At 36.7% G+C, this 17,418-nt stretch overlaps 1 protein-coding gene across 1 annotated transcript; it reads right to left on the bottom strand.

Moving 5' to 3' along the window:
• Positions 1-2,229: 2,229 nt before the first annotated feature.
• On the bottom strand, positions 2,230-5,983 carry LOC138349090 (probable LRR receptor-like serine/threonine-protein kinase At3g47570). Its single transcript, XM_069298965.1, has 3 exons — positions 4,881-5,983; positions 2,819-4,807; positions 2,230-2,720 (listed from the first exon to the last, which is right to left on the bottom strand). Exons 1-3 carry the CDS (start codon positions 5,770-5,772, stop codon positions 2,371-2,373), a joined length of 3,231 nt encoding a protein of 1,076 aa, XP_069155066.1. The 5' UTR covers positions 5,773-5,983; the 3' UTR covers positions 2,230-2,370.
• Positions 5,984-17,418: the final 11,435 nt, after the last annotated feature.

Below are 17,418 nucleotides of genomic sequence, written 5' to 3' on the forward strand. Positions count from 1 at the left end.
GATCATTTCAGAAAGATTAAAATTCCTCCTTTATTTCTGTACAATTCCTTGTCATTATGAACTAAACTAGTTTTGGTTAGCTTGGTTTGTGTTTACGAATTTTAGGTTGGAGATAATCATGTCATCAGGCCCTAAACTCTAATAGTCAGCACTCTATGCAGCTAAGTGAATGAGGGAACGTACATTTAGCAACCAATAAAGACAATCACAGTCCTGTGCAACAATATGCAGATATGTGATTGCAGGCAACAACTAGTTGCAGTCTGGTTAGCAGGGATATTCAAGTTGTTGATAATCTCGGAACATAGATTGTTGTCATATGCGTTCCAGCAGAGAATTGATAAACAAAGTCACACACATGTAGCACAGTCATGCATTGAAAATGGCCATATTATGCAGACTTGGAATGTAGGAGTACAACTTACATTTTGAGGATATATACTAAAATCAACAAGTTTATAAAGTCACAAACAACAGAGCATTTCAGATGTCTATATCTGTGAAAACAATTGATAGTTGAGTGGCTATCAAAGTTATTAACTCATCAATGAACTCACAGAAAAACTTTCGATTAACTATAATCGACTATCTCTACTCTCCAAGAAGTCAAATCCACTCCTTGTCACAAACCTCTCAAAGACTCAACTCTACAAGAAGCCAAATCCACTCCTCCTACGATAATGACTCTAAGTACGAATCAAAACACTCTACTCATGACAAAAGAAATTCTAACTATAGAACTTCTTAACTTATATTTCTATGATCTCTCAAATTGATTGGCCTTTGTGTGTTAGCTCTCTTTTCTTTCTCTCGTTTTTGAAATCTTTTCTCCCAGCTCTTTTTGAAATCTGATTGCATGTCTATCGTCAACTTCGTAAACCATCATTTTGTTAGGACCGAAAATCAGCAGGTGTAAACGCGGAAGCTAGCAAAGCAAACCTCAAAAGACCACGAGTAAGAAGACAACGAGAAATATACCAAAACACACAAAGATTTAATGTGGTTCGGTCAATCGACCTACGTCCACAAAGGAGATGAGCAATCCACTATAAATATGAGAGTACAAAATACAGAGAGAAACAACCTCAACCAATTCACTCGGAATACATGGGAGGTTCACACAAGTGATAATGTATCCAACTTGTGACCCATAAATTCTCTCCCTAACCAAAACTCTCAAAGCTCTTAAGACTACATTGTGAATGCTGACTAAGTTAGAAGGAACATTTCTCTATTTATAGAGTCCTAAACCTTTTCCTACAAGAAAATGATTAGTCAATCAAAACCTTCCCCTTAAAGGAAAACCTATTTATGATAAGAAATTTAGGGAAAATAAAACCCAACACATTTTCCCTCTTTTTTGATGATGACAAATCGTCTACTCCTATTTCCTGTATAAGGTCAATACACACAGTACACAAGAGCAATACATATCAAAAAGAAGAGAAAAGCGTTAAAACAGTAAACCAAGCCAACGAAAACGCAGAGCTCCGGAAGAGCAACATCGCGTAGAACACAACAAGATACCTCCAATCTAATGATATTAGCCATCTGTAAACATATGCAAAAACATGCAAGAACGAAGGAAGCAGAGGATCCGAGATACACCAACATTTTAAGCTCACAAAATATTCAGTCTAAGCACAAAACTCAAAAGAACATAACAATGTCTTCAGTCCAAAAGTATAAGAAACTAGACCAGAAAGCAGGGATCAAGAAGAGGAATGATTGGGGTTTGGAGGACAGGATGAAGAAGCAAGTAACTGGAGGATCCAGTCCACTCTAGCGTTGCTATCAAGCTTCTTCTGTACTAACTGATCCTTCAATCAACCAACTTCTTCTTTAGATGCAGTTAAATCAGTATGCATTTTCAGCCAGTAGATTTTCACACTTTTCCCTTGCAATCTTAAGATCCCAAATTAGTAGACGAGTAACAGGTCCAGAAGCCCGCGGAGATGCAATAGGAACCTGCACGAGTTAAAGCTCTTCCCTCACCCAATGGGCGCACAGCAAACTCATTGAACACTAAAAGGTTTAAACTGCATCAAATTTTGGAGGCAAGTTGCTTTTGATTCTTATGTAAGTTTGACGACAAGGAATTTAGGCAGCTACTCCCGGAGACTACACTTAGATGGCTGGAAGGAGAGGACTTGATAAAACTGTTACAGTTGTGGTGATATAATTGGAAGCATTCTCAAAGTTGTGTAAATACGAAAAGAAAATCTTGTGTTGAGCATTTTAAATCTCATTTTCAACTTCCATAAATCAAGCCAACAACTAAGATAAAATACACTCGTGCGAAATTGAATTACATAAGAGAGAAAACTGGTAACTAAATAACATACAAGAGAAGGTTGGTAATGATTCCACCTAATGCCGACTACTAACAAGCTGTAGCCTCATCTTTTTGAGTGTTGAAAGAGCATCCTTCATGCTAATTCTTGCATCAGGTCTCACTAAAGTGCACTTCAAAGCTAATTCCATGACAGATGACAAACATTGCATCTTTGCAGCGATTTGTTCATCTCCGGGCTGTACCAAATTAGAATCCACCACCTTGTGAAGTTCACCCGGAAAGGAATCACTAATCCAGCTTTGTATGCTCAAGTCTCCAGTAAATATGTCATCACTTGGTCTTGTTCGTGTGAACGTCTCCATCATCAGGATACCAAAACTATAAACATCACAACTCGTGGATACTATTCCATCTTGTCCATACTCTGTATTCATGGTCGAAAATGACCACAAATCAATTTATACATAGGGGAAAGAATTGTTTTGAGTATTTAAAGGCGATACGAGAAAACTTAAAATATACCTGGAGCAATATATCCAATGGTTGCAACTGTCCTTGTTTGAACAAAAGCCTCCCCTGCACCTAACATTTTTGCAATGCCAAAATCACTTACATGAGCAACCATTTCTTCATCTAACAAGACATTACTTGGTTTCAAGTCACAATGCACTACAGGCGTTGAATAGCCATTGTGGAGATAGTTCATTGCAGATGCAACATCTATCATTACATCCAATCTCTGCAATAAGTTCAAGAACAAATTGTGAGAGTATAACCATTTATCAAGTGTCCCGTTGGGCATGTATTCCAACACTAGGGCCTTGAAATCAAGATTGGAGCAGCTGGTAATGACTTTGGCAAGATTTCTGTGGCGAAGATTGCGAAGTATCTCACATTCCGTGTCAAAACTTTTGAATGCACCCTCCAATTGCACATTGAATACCTTTGCTGCAAAAATGATACCATCCTTAAGTACCCCTTTATAAACCCTGCTGAAACTCCCATTACCAAGCAAGTTGGTTTCGTTGAATCCTTCAGTTGCCTGTTCAAGTTCATAATAGGAAATTCTTTCATGCCCTCTTACGAGAGACAGATCCTTTTGACTAGCATTCTTCTTTGTGTTTCTCAATCTTAACACGACAAATCCAACAGTCAACATGAAGAGTGATCCTATCCCTAATAGAATATATAAACCTGTAAGCACTCTTTTTCTTCTTGATTTCTTTGTAGATTTGGTTGGGCATGGTTTTACGTTAAACCGGGAGTCACCACAAAGTGCATCATTGGACAAGAAAGACTGACTGGTTACATTTGCAAAGGGACCATCAGTGGGAATTTCTCCACTGAGTTCATTGAAAGAGAAATTTAGGTATTTGAGATACACAAGAGCTTCTAATGACTTTGGAATTTCACCGCTAAGATTGTTATAGGACAAATCCAAGTATTCCAATGCCAACAATTTGTCAAATGATTCAGGAATAGGCCCTTCTAATCTATTATGTGCTAGAGAAAGATAAATTAATTTATCTAGGCCCCCTAGAGTACTAGGAATCTTACCAGAAAAATAATTATTTGACAGATCAATCAGTGTTGCACCCTTCAAGTTTCCGCTCTCTAGCGGAATTTCTCCACTCAAATAATTGGATGAAATATTGAACTCTATGATGTTTTGAAGTCCCCCCAATCTTGCAGGTAATCTAGAATCCAGCTTGTTGTTATCTAGATAGAGTGTCCTCAAACTAGTAACATTCCCTAAGCATGGTGGAACGGAACTAGAAAATTGATTTTCTGACAATTCTAATGCACCAAGATACTGTAAACTGCAGATAACATCTGGTATGGCTCCTTCTAACTTGTTGCTTCCTAGGTAAAGTTCTTGAAGGTTCAGCATTCCTTGCACTGTTTTTGGAATATGACCTATCAACTGATTGTTCGACAGACTCATCCTTGTCAATCCAGTAAGATTAGTAATTTGTTTTGAAATGACACCCTTCAGTTTACATTTAGATGCTTCAAAAATTTGCAAGGAGTTTGAGAAATTACCAACAGATGCAGGCAAAACACCATCCAACGGATTACCACCAAGCGTGAGTACTCTTAGATTCCTACAGTTTGTCAATGATTCAAGGAAGCTCAATGTTGAATCGCTGACAAAATTATTCCCCCACAAGTTGAGAACCTCAAGGTATTCTAAGTTACCAAGTGATTTTGAAATTAGACCTGTGAAACTGTTGCTGGAGAGGTCTAACATTGTGAGTCTTGAAGAATTAGAGATTGAATCAGAGATAAAACCACTCAGATTATTTCCTCCACAATAAAATACTTGTAGGTCGGGCATTCCACGACCTAAATCTGAAGGCAGAGTACCTGTAAGCTTGTTTTGTCCAAAATCTATTTTCTGCAGTGTTGACATGTTGAAAATGCTGTCAGGGATAGAGCCAGTTAGCTCATTCAGTGATAATACTAATGTTTGAAGTTTCTTAAGATTAGCGAGCGCCATTGGTATCTCTCCTGTCAATTTTGGGAATATATATGAGCACAAGTTTTGGCAGAAAAGAGAAAAAGGAAGAAAATTTCATACTACCTTCCAAATGCAGATCCATAAGATATAGTCCTGTAAGAGTTGTTAAGTTGGCTAACTCTCTTGGTACAGTTCCAGCAATCTCATTTTCAGTCAATTCCAATATTTGAAGCTTTCTGCATTTCTCCAGGTTTGGTGGAATAACTCCATCAAGGGAGTTTCTGCCGAGGTAAAGTCCTTCCAAGTCTGGAAGATGATCACATATCGTGATTGGAATCTTTCCAGTAAGATTGTTGCCACTAAGAGCAATTACTTGCATTGTAGTGATGTCAAAGATTGAAGATGGTATAGAGCCACTAAGCTGATTATATTGCAGGTTTAGGATAATCAAGGAACGAAGATCACCGAGTTCTTGAGGGATCTCTCCTTCAATATAATTACTCTGTATTGACAACACTTGCAGTTTTGTCAGATTGGAAAGGGAGGATGGAATTTTACCCGAAAATTGGTTATTCGATAGGTACAGAAAGCGTAGGTTTGGTAACAAACTTAAAAATGATGGAATGGCTCCGGTGAAGTTATTGTTTTTAGTATTAAAGAATTTCAACCTCTGCAAACGAACCAACTCTAGTGGCAACTCTCCATGGAAAGTGTTGTTACTGATGTCAAGCGATGAAATAAATGAGAGGTTTCCAAGGTGTGGAGGAATGGTACCATAAAGTTGCATGCTTGAAATGTCTAAAGCAGTGACTCGATGGTGACGGGAGCTGCAAGTGATTCCAATCCAGCTGCAAACGGAGACGGAAGAAGACCAGTTTGTTGCTATGATATTGTTAGAAATGTGTGATTTAAGTGCAAGAAGAGCAGCTTCATCACTGCTAATATTAGGAACAGTAGCATGTAAAATATTGTTATGTAGTAGAATGAAAAAGAGAAGAATGAAACTTCTATCCATAATTAAGCCAACAAGAATAGATAATGCAAAGGAATATATTTTAATGATATCAAATTCAATTCAGTCAACACTTAGTCTGTGCAGTGTTTTCTTGGTTCAGATTAATGTTTAGTTTAACAAGTTGTATGTATTAGTCAAAGTCTCAGAGCACTCGCAAGTCTCTGTATATTTTTATTTTTCTTTTATGTGGAAGAGAGTGAATTGAAATAAAGAAAGATAAGATTATCTTTTTTATAGATTTTCTTTTGTACCTAAAAAAATATATATTTTAGAAAAGTCTCTCTATCGTTACTTTTTATCTTGAGAAATAAATGAAATGACGAAAAGTCTCAACGACTTGGCTGTTATCTCATTGTCACCTTTTTTCTTTTCTCATTTTTTATTGAGAGTTCAAAGTTGGAGAGAAAATTCTTTTAAATGTAACAAAGATGTGCGCAGTGTGCTGTCGTATATTTGTTAAACCAGTTTCTACAATACGTGCAACGTACATGTGTCTCATGAAATTTCAATGAAAATATGTGCGTAATGAATATTAAAATGGAACAATCTCAAAGAAATGTTGTGACAATAATTTATAAAAGATTATATTAAATGCGACTAATAGATATAAACGGTTAGTCTGCACGATCGTAATTTACTGATTTTAACTTTTCGTTTAAGTGTGTAACAGGTTGTATAACGTGTTTTAGCAAAGCAGTAACGACAATAAGTAAAAACACAGTGTTTTTATGTGGAAAACACCCGACTCAGAAGGTGAAAAAATCACAATTTGTACCCCTATAGGATTTAACTTAAACTTCACTAAATCACTGACCCTCCACAGAAAACAGATTACAAGTCTACATAACCTAAGGAATTACGAATTATAATTCCCAAACTTCAAACACAAACCTTCCAAGGTAGGTGTTCCCAACCCTTCAAGTTATCACAACCTAAAGACAACTGACCTTGAAGAAACCTTACCCCAGAACAAGAACCAGGTTCTTGTAAGTTGCTTTTAAGTAAAGACACAAACACTTATTAAATTAAAAACCTTCCGCACTCAAGGAAGGAAAAACCTCGTTTTATTAATTCAACTATAAGATTTTGTGATTACAACTCAATAATCAAAAAGCCTTATCTCTACTACCTCTCTCGATTGACTACAATCGATCTCTCCAAAAGGCCAAACCCACCTTTTGTTACAATCCTCACGAAAACTCAACCCTACAAAGAGCCAAACCCACCCTTTGTATAATAAACTGTAAATTACAATCAAGAACAAAACAAGAAGATAGTTCTACACGTTAAAAACCTTCTCACTCAAGAACGTTTTAAACGTAGCAAACCTATTGATCTTGAAGACTTTAGTTTGATGAATAATTCTCACTTTTCTCTCTATGTGAAGTCGTGGGATTCTTCATCAGCATCGTCCTCTTCTTATAGAGTTTCTTTTGCCTTAAGTCCTTATCAGATGAGGTAAGAAAGTTATTGTTAAACAAGGATTCCCTTTTAAAGTACAATCCTTATTATATACAACTTCCTTCCTTAATAATATATTTAAGGTTTTCCTTATTTGTATCAACTTATACCTTTAATATATTATTTTTGGCTTTGACAAATAACTCTATTTTCTTGATTACTTGGCTGACCCATTTTACTCGATCATGGACTCGAGCTTGGCTTCTTTTGCTGCGTACATTTGCTACTGATTATTTGCGCTTCTTGTATATCATCAAAACATGAATTATCGATTCTACCATATTCTATCATATTCCCCCTTTTTGACGAAGACAAACAAATCTTTCTGTGTGATGCATGCGCAAATACTCTTCCCCCTTTTGACAAATCAAAAAGAATCCAACAGCGGCTAAACAAACCCAATCAACATCCATAGCAACAATATAGGTCCAGCCAGTTGAGCATAATAAAATGATCTGGCAAAAAAACAAAGAGTAACAACACAGAGTTTAAACAACTAAGAGAACCAGGTTCAAACAAGATGATTTTTCAATGTGAAGGTTGACCAGGCTTAGTTGAAGCAGAAGCCAGCATATTCAGAACTCTGTCAACTCTTGCATTGTTAGCAAGTTGCTGCTGCACTAACTGATCCTTCAACCTGTGAATTTCAGCATTTGAAGTGTCAAGTTCAGCACGTAACTTCTGGTTTTCTGACTCAAGAGTGGCATACTTTTCTTCAGCTACTTTAAGTTCCCTGAGTAACTGAGCAACAGGACCAGATGTACGTGGAGAAGCATTTGCAACCTGCTCTGACTCCATGGGAATGCCACAATCAGCAAGGATAGTTTGAGTGAACATATCTGCACGAGTTAAAATCCTGCCTTCTCCCAATGGTACTTCAAATGCATCAAACACTCTAGTTAACAGATTTCCAAAAGCTAACTGATGAGAACCTAGTTTAGGATCAACAATTCTAGAAAGATGTTTGATAATCAGTGTGGGCCAGTCAATGCGTTCTTTGCACTCAAGAGCATTCATAAGTCTCATGTCTCTTATGGATGCAATGTGACGTTGGTGACCTCTAGGCAGTATCACCTTATGAACTATCTCTAAAAGAAGCTTATGCAAAGATCTCATAATGCCCTTTAAAACAGCTTGTGCCCTAGAATTGACTCTACCTTGAGAGAATTTGGCTGGCAAGCTAGAATATTCATCAAAACCCCAATTGTACTCATTAATCCCCACAAATGGTATATGCAAGATTTCCCCAAGTTTAGTTGCATCAAAGACAATGCCAACCCCCTTCACACTAGATGATACCACATCTCCTTCCAGGATTACCAAGTTTGTATAGAAGTCTACCACTTCGTGTTCATAAATCAAATTAGGTTCAAGGAATAATTCCTCCCACCCCTGAAACCTTAGTAGTTCACAAACTTGCTTGACTATATCCATTGAAAGTATATCATGGTGAAAAGTTCTACCCCTAAGCACCGTTTTGGTTTGGAAATACTTTTTCTTTCCCACTTTACGAAATTTATCTACATTTCTTTTTGCAGATTTCGATTTTGATTGAGGGGTTGCAGAATGTTTACCCTCAGAGACATCATCAGTTTCAGAATCAAGATTCATTGGAGAAACAGATGAGTGAGCAGGAGACTTACCCAGATGACGACGCTTCACACTAGATGTTGCATCATCAGTTGGTTTGGCCACATTCGCACTCCGATTCACTGTCCTGTGTGGACGAACCTGTTTAACTGCAATGTGCTTTCTTGGCCGTCTTGGTTTTTTAGGGTGAAGGGTACTCAGAAGAATGTCATCATTGATTGGAGAATGTGGAGATGGTGGTGGATTTTGAGGAGTAGTTTTGTGAGATGGGGAAGAAGGAGGGTTATTTTGGACGGTGGTTGTGGGGGTTTCTGGGTTTGGTGATAATGGGGTTTCTTGGACTGGTGGTGGTGGAGATTCTATGGTGGGTGGTGGTGAAGATTTTGCAACTACATGTGGAGATGCTTCTTTAACCGGTGATGGTGGAGATGTAACTTTTGGTGGTGGAGATGTAGACGGATCTGATTTGGGTGAAGATGTAGATGGTTTGGTTGGAAGTTGGCTTTCTTCCCCTCGATTAGACACAGCATCAACGACTGTGTTCTCTTCCCCCTGAGAAAATGCACTGTCAGACAAGTTTTCGTGAGTAAGCAACGAATGGGTTAACCATGGTGATGGAGGAGATTTCTTTTTCCTTTTTTTTTGAAGAATGAAGATGAGAAAAAGTTGGTTGTTTGTTTAGAGAGAGTGCTTTATTGGGAACGGTTTTGATGTTGTATTCGAGGGGTTTGAGCAATTATGGGGGATTGACATAGAGGAGACGTGTGTTTTGACGGTTGCACCTGCTTTTCAGAGATGTGACATAGGAGAGAGAAGATGGAATTGTTTTCTCCTTTTCTTTTTCTTTTTTTTTTTATTTTTTGACAGCTAAGTGTAAAGCAGTTGTAGAACCAACTTGACTGAACCTGGTTCATATCTCCTTAGAACTTGGTTGGACAGAATTCAATCTAAAAAGATGAGCCCTAACTCAAGTCTATTTTTCTGAAATGACTCTCTTCCTAGTGCCTTGGTGAAAATATCAGCAACTTGATCCTCAGTTTTGCAGAACTCCATTACTATGTTTCCTTTTTCAACATTATCACGAAGAAAGTGATGTCTAACATCTATGTGTTTGGTGCGTTTGTGTTGAACTGGGTTTTTGGCCATGTTCATAGCACTTGTGTTATCACATAGAATAGGACTACAACCTGTTTCTATACCAAAGTCTTTAAGCTGTTATTTTATCCAAAGAAGTTGGGCACAACATGAAACAGCTGCAACATACTCAGCCTCTGCAATAGATAGAGCCACTGAATTTTGTTTCCTAGTTGCCCAAGATATTAAACATGGTCCTAAAAAGTGTGCCATCCCAGAGGTACTTTTTCTATCAACCATATGTCCTGCATAATCTGCGTCAACAAATCCTTTTAGATCAAAAGAGTCACCAGTTGGATACCAGAGAACCAGGTTCATTGTGCCTTTTAAATATCTCAAGATTCTTTTGACAGCTTTTAGATGTGATTCCTTGGGAAAAGATTGAAACCTTGCACATAGACCAACACTGAACACTATATCAGGTCTACTGGCAGTGAGGTATAGGATTGATCCAATCATACCTCTATATCTAGTGTCATTGACTGGTGAACATGGTTCATCCTTATCAAGCTTTGTTGTTGTCCCAATGGGTGTGTCATTTGACTTAGCTTCATTCATATCATACTTCTTCAGTAATTCCTTGATGTACTTTTGTTGATGAATTGATGTTCCAACTGGAGTTTGCTTAATTTGGAGTCCCAAGAAGAAGTTTAACTCTCCCATCATACTCATCTCAAACTCACTATTCATTAGTTGAGCAAATTCTACTCCTAGTGAGTCATTGGTTCCTCCAAATATGATATCATCTACATATACTTGGACTATGAATAGATCTTTACCTTGTTTTCGAAGAAACAGTGTATTATCAATTTTTCCTCTTGTATATCCATGTGTGAGAAGGAAAGTAGAAAATCGATCATACCATGCTCTAAGTGCTTGTTTTAGCCCATAGAGTGCTTTGTCCAGTTTATATACATGATCAGGATACATGGTATTCTCAAAACCTGGGGGTTGTTTTACATACACCTCTTCTTTTAGGTAGCCATTTAAGAAGGCACTTTTGACATCCATTTGGTAGAGTTTAAACTCCATGTGAACAGCATATGCGACCAATATTCTAATTGCCTCAATTCTTGCTACTGGTGCAAAGGTTTCATCATAGTCTATACCTTCTTCTTGATTGTATCCTTGTACAACTAGCCTAGCTTTGTTGCGCACTATTTGTCCTTGCTCATCGAGCTTGTTTCTAAACACCCACCTAGTTCCTATTACCATCATGTTTTGAGGTTTTGGAACCAGGTTCCACACTCTGCTTCTTTCAAACTGGTTGATTTCTTCTTGCATGGCACTAATCCAATCAGAGTCTACCAGTGCTTCCTTTATATTTTTAGTCTCAATCACGGACACATAGGCAGAAAATGCACACATACTACGTAATTTGGATCTTGTAGATATGCCTGAGTTAAGAGGAGTAAGAATATTTTGCAAAGAGTGAGAGCTTTGATGTTTCCAACTGTGAGTTGGAATACTTACTGGCTCTTGAGGTGCAGACGAACTAGTTTCATTAGTAGACTTATCTCCTATTTCAGATGTGTTATCAGAGGGTACAAATTCTTTTTCCCATAAATTGGTTCTGATGGCTTGGAGCAGGTTCCCTCATTCTGTTCATCCTCCAAATTTCCTTCAACTTCACTGCTATTTTCATTAAAGACAACATGTACACTTTCTTCTACACGGTTTGTTCTTTTATTCAGTACCTTGTAGGGCCTTGCTTTGTGACGAGTAGCCCAGAAAAATTCCTTCATCACTCTTAGCATCAAATTTTCCCAAATTGTCTTTGTCATTGTTGTGTATAAAGCATACACACCCAAAGGCCCTAAGATGTGCTAAATTTGGTTTTCTTCCTTTTAGCAGCTCATATGGTGTTTTGTTTAACACTGATCTGATCATACATCTATTTATTAGATAACACCCGTGTTCACTACTTCAGCCCAATAGAATTTTGGAATTTTGCTTGAGATTAACATTGTTCTTGCAATATCTTCCAGTGTTCTATTTTTCCTATCAACAACACCATTTTGTTGTGGTGTTCTAGGTGCTGAGAAGTTATGCTCAATCCCATTTATAGTACAGAATTGTAGGAATTGTGAGTTCTCAAACTCCAGCCCATGATCAGATTTGATGCTGATTATTTCTTTGTTGAATTTCTTCTGAACCAGCTTTGCAAAGATTTCAAACATAGTGAATGTCTCATCCTTTGTTGCAAGAAACAATGTCCAAGTGAATCTTGAGTAGTCATCAACTATTACAAATACATATCTTTTTCCACCCCTGCTTTGTACACGCATTGGTCCACACAAATCCATGTGAAGCAGTTCTAGTGGCTTGGTAGTACTCATTGTCAAGTTTGGTTTGAAGGATGACCTAACCTGTTTTCCTTGAATACAGGTTCCACATACTTGGTTGTCCCTGAAACTTTTGGTTGGCAGTCCCCTAACCAGGTCTTTAGATATAAGCTTGTTTATAGTTGTCATACTAATGTGTCCTATTCTTTTGTGCCATAGCATGGAGCAATCAGAGACTGCACTTAGACATTTAAGAGTATCTTCCTTGGAGTCAACAATCTTGGCTTTGTACACATTCTTGTGTCTCCTACCTAGTAGAACCAGGTTCCCAGTCACTGAGTTTGTTACTCTGCATTCCTTTTCTGTAAAGAGAACATTGTTTCCTTTTATATTGTAGGCCATTCACATAATATACATTCTCAATTGCATGAGTATCCATTGATCCAACATTTCCAATTCCCTGAATTTCACCACTTTTTCCATTACCAAAGGCAACGTTTCCTCCTTTGATGTTCTTGAGTAAGAGGAAGCTTCTTTTATCTCCAGTCATGTGTCTGGAACATGCACTATCCAAGTACCATTGTTGTTACTTCCTCTTCACTGATCCCTGTAATTTACTTTTGGGGATTAGATTTTGGTACCCAAATCCACTTTGATTTATGCTTAGGGAATGGATGGATAAGATTTCTTCTGGCCCATCTAGGAAGAGATTTGACTGTAGGAATTTGTTTTTGCTCATTGGGTTTCTCATGATGAGGTTTTCTCAAAGATTTCAAGTTTTTGTTATGAGCAGTTTGTTTCCTTTGACAATCATGACTTTTATGCCCTACCACCCCACAGTGCATGAATAGACAATCTATGTTGGGATTTTTTACTTGAGAGCTAGTTCTATCAAAACCTATCCCATGTCTCTCAGATGTGCGATTCTTGTGAATGTTGTGAAGCAATATAGAGGACCTGGTCCATCTCATTCCATTTTCTGCTTCAGTTTTAGTCACAAGAAGCTCTTTGGAGAGTGCTTAATTTCTTTTGGTTACCAAGTCTAGGTTTTTACTTAGTTCAGTATTCTTGGATAAAAGATGAAGATTTTATTTTTCAAGAATCTTGTTTTCTTCTCTTAGAGATACATAGTCTTCCATTATCAATTCTCTTTTTGAGTCTATGGTTTTATATGCATCAATGAGAGTGTAGAGTAAAGATTCTAGCTCCCTTTTTGAGTATGAGTTTAGATTGTCTTGTATGTGATGAAGACTAACCTTTTCATTCATATCTTCTTCTTCTTTATCCTCTTCAAAATCTGATCCAGCCATGAGTGCTAGTCTGGTTTCTTCTGATCTGCAGGTTTCCTTTTCTTCCTTGGTTTCCACTACTACAAGATCAAGAAGGTCATAATCATCTTCTTGTTCTAGTGCAATAAGGGACTTATTTTCTGTCTCATCACCCTCAGACTCTTCATCAGATGAATTCCCCATTGCTGCAAAGGCCCTCTTCATTGAAATATCTGTCTCTTGAGTTGTCATTCTTCTGTTTGAGGGGACAAACTTATCCTTTTTGATGTCTTTTCCCTTCTCAAAGTTTGCCTTTTTCTGCTCTAAAGCCCAAAGTGGACAGAATTTGATGAAGTGATCTGGGCTCCCACACTTATGACAAACCTGGTCTTTAGTGTTTTCAGATGGTTTTTGAGACGTTTTTTTTGAAAGGCCTGCCCTCTCTTTAGCATTCTGGTGAACTTTTTGGTTATGAGGGCAATATTTTCATCTTCAAAATCATCTGATGTAGTAGCCTTTAGAACCAGGTTCCTTTCCTTTCTTTTTCCTCCAATTTCCTTTCTCTTGGTTTTTCTTGAGTTCGTATGTGATGAGATTACCAATTAACTCATCCATGGCCAGTGAGTCTAGGTCGCGGGCTTCAGTGATAGCCTCGACTTTGCTTTCCCAAGTTTCAGGAAGGACACTCAAGAGTTTCCTTACTGCTTTTCCATTAGGAACTATCTCTCTTAAGGAGTACATCTCATTGATGATGGAGGTGAACCTGGTGTGCATGTCTTGAATAGTTTCCCCTTCTACCATCATGAACAGCTCATATTGCCTGTTCAAGTTATCAATTTTAGACTTCTTGACTTGCGTTGTTCCCTCATGAGCGGTTTGTAGTGTTTCCCATATGGCTTTGGCATCTTGACAAGATGAGATTCGATTGTATTTGTCTGGTCATATGCCACAGATCAAAATTTTCTTGGCTTTGGCATTGTTTTGGATTGCAAGCTTGTCTTCAGCATTCCATTCTTCTCTTTCCTTTGGGATTTTGGTGATTCCATCAGTTGCGGTTTTCATAGGTATGGTTGGGCCATCTAGAATTACTCCCCATAGATCAGGGTTTTCACCAATAAGATGGTCCATCATACGATTTTTCCACCATCCATAATATTTGCCATTGGACAGTGGTGGACGTGTTTGTGAAGCTCCTTCTTGTGGGGTAGGTGGTGCTGCCATTGAGTCTTTTCAAGGTGTGAATCTTTTATCGAAAAGACCTGTTCTGATACCAATTGAAGAAACCTTACCCCAGAACAAGAACCAGGTTCTTGTAAGTTGCTTTTAAGTAAAGACACAAACATTTATTAAATTAAAAACCTTCCGCACTCAAGGAAGGAAAAACCTCATTTTATTAATTCAACTATAAGATTTTGTGATTACAACTCAATAATCAAAAAGCCTTATCTCTACTAACTCTCTCGATTGACTACAATTGATCTCTCCAAAAGGCCAAACCCACCTTTTGTTACAATCCTCACGAAAACTCAACCCTACAAAGAGCCAAACCCACCCTTTGTATAATAAACTGTAAATTACAATCAAGAACAAAACAAGAAGATAGTTCTACGCGTTAAAAACCTTCTCACTCAAGAACGTTTTAAACGTATCAAACCTATCGATCTTGAAGACTTCAGTTTGATGAATAATTATCACTTTTCTCTCAATGTGAAGTCATGGGATTCTTCATCAACATCGTCCTCTTCTTATAGAGTTTCTTTTGCCTTAAATCCTTATCAGATAAGGTAAGGAACTTATTGTTAAACAAGGATTCCCTTTTAAAGTACAATCCTTATTATATACAACTTCCTTCCTTAATAATATATTTAAGGTTTTCCTTATGTGTATCAACTTATACCTTTAATATATTATTTTTGGCTTTGACAAATAACTATATTTTCTTGATTACTTGGCTGATCCATTTTACTCGATCTTGGACTCGAGCTTGGCTTCTTTTGCTGCGTATATTTGCTACTGATTATTTGCGCTTCTTGTCCATCATCAAAACATGAATTATCGATTCTATCATATTCTATCAGACCTGATTTAGTTTATAACTCATTGAACTGAGATTACATCACGACTTAACCACAAAGAAAAATTCATAACACATAAAATCTGTAAAAGGACCAAGTTCTTCGGTGTGTTGCTTCTATGTGTTCCTTCAGTTTGTTGGAAGCACTTGCAAAGTCAACTTTTCAATTTCACTTTTTGCCCCTTTCAGTGCACAATTAGTTTGGACGACTTCACTTCTATTTAAGCATAATTTTTCATAGAGTTACAGTTTACTTCAAACTCCTCATTTACTTGAATTTTCTTGACTTAGAGTTCTACTTCAACTAAGACTCCTTCTTCAATTCAAATCAGTTGCATTCATTGGTGCTTTTGAATTGTAATCGAACTCCAACACTTCAATTTAATAGTAACTTGAAGAGTTCTAATTTAAGTGAGATTCCTTCTTTAATTAAAACTTCTTGCCTCGTTAGACTCATTCTTCAAATCAAACTCATTGATTCTTTCTCTTCAATTGATCAACTGCTTACTTCCTTGGGCTTTCTCATGAAATTAGCATTATTCATTTCTTTTTTTCTGCACTCTTGTCTTTATTTATCTTACTGACAGTGTACATCTGGATCATGTTGACTCAAGTATTTCATCTTTATTTGTCAATCATTAAAACTGCATAAATCTCAACAAGTTTTCCCTTTTTGATGATGACAAACTTCTTTTCTTTGTGCATTCAAAAAAAATCATCTGTAGACATTGAAGCATGAAATACTAACATGAAGCAAGTTAGTGAATGAAATATAAACACTGCACAACTCTTATCTTCCCCCTTTTGGCATCATTGAAAAACTATGTCAATCCTATAGTATATGAGATAGATTGATTAGTTAAACTATTTGTGACACTGGCTATCACCAAGACAATCAGATAACGACTCCATGCAACATAATAATGTATTATAGAGAGTAAGAGCACGAGTCATTAAAGCAATAAATAATCGCTCCATTAAACTGCCAAATAATTGTTTTATATAAGATCGAAGTCATACTGAATTAAGCAAAAATTATTGAGCACCAATAAAAAAAACACAGGATTGAGTAAAATAAAGTCAGAGGCATTAACCTTGAAAAGTGAGGAGAAGAATGAAACATGTGGCGATAATTTTGTCAATCAACGAATAATTTCAGCATTTTCAATTTTTTCTTTATCAAGAATAGTCTGTAGAGTTAAAATTCTCATCTGATCTTTTTTATAAGTTGTATGAGCTGCCTTCAGTTCAAAAATCTTATCAGTGAAAATATTACTTCGGCTTTTTCATTGGAATATCAATTTTTCTCACTTTTTTCTTTTTCTTTTTCTTTGTTTTTTATTTGAAATTCCATGACTAGATTGGAATGAAGTATTGAATTGATTTTTTTAAGTGAAATAAGTATAAATATCTATGTGAACATGCCATGTTGTCACCATGTAGATGCCACATACGACGATAAAAGTGGAGACATGAGAATTAACAGTTCAAAGACAAATGTTGACACCCAATTTTGATCCCCATGATTAGAATTAAATTTCGAGTTTCTTAATTTTCAAATAAAATTTAAAATATTTTAAAGATATTTTAAATAGTTTTAACATATATATAATATTTAAGTAATATATATATGTTTTATATATATAATTTGGTATGTAATTAACATAATTTTATAAATATTTTGAAAATCATCTTTTCCGTTTGAGGAATGGTACGAATTTGTACACTAACCAATTGTCAATCCTTATTTGTTAAGGGGTTTTGAAATTTCTCAAAATCCCACATCGAAAATCTTTCAGATTTCAGAGATTTTAGGCCCTATAAATAAGCCTTC

This window comes from Solanum lycopersicum, chromosome 6 (assembly GCF_036512215.1).
Source record: "Solanum lycopersicum chromosome 6, SLM_r2.1".
NCBI classification, from domain to species: domain Eukaryota; kingdom Viridiplantae; phylum Streptophyta; class Magnoliopsida; order Solanales; family Solanaceae; genus Solanum; species Solanum lycopersicum.

What these genes read in the sequence shown, in the direction of transcription:
- LOC138349090 (XM_069298965.1), bottom strand. Translation starts at nt 5,772, where the DNA reads ATGGATAGAAGTTTCATTCTTCTCTTTTTCATTCTACTACATAACAAT. An exon ending in TATGGATCTGCATTTGGAAG is followed by an intron (nt 4,808 to 4,880) that starts GTAGTATGAAAT and finishes CAAAATTGACAG; the next exon opens with GAGAGATACCAATGGCGCTC. An exon ending in CATTGGATATATTGCTCCAG is followed by an intron (nt 2,721 to 2,818) that starts GTATATTTTAAG and finishes CCATGAATACAG; the next exon opens with AGTATGGACAAGATGGAATA.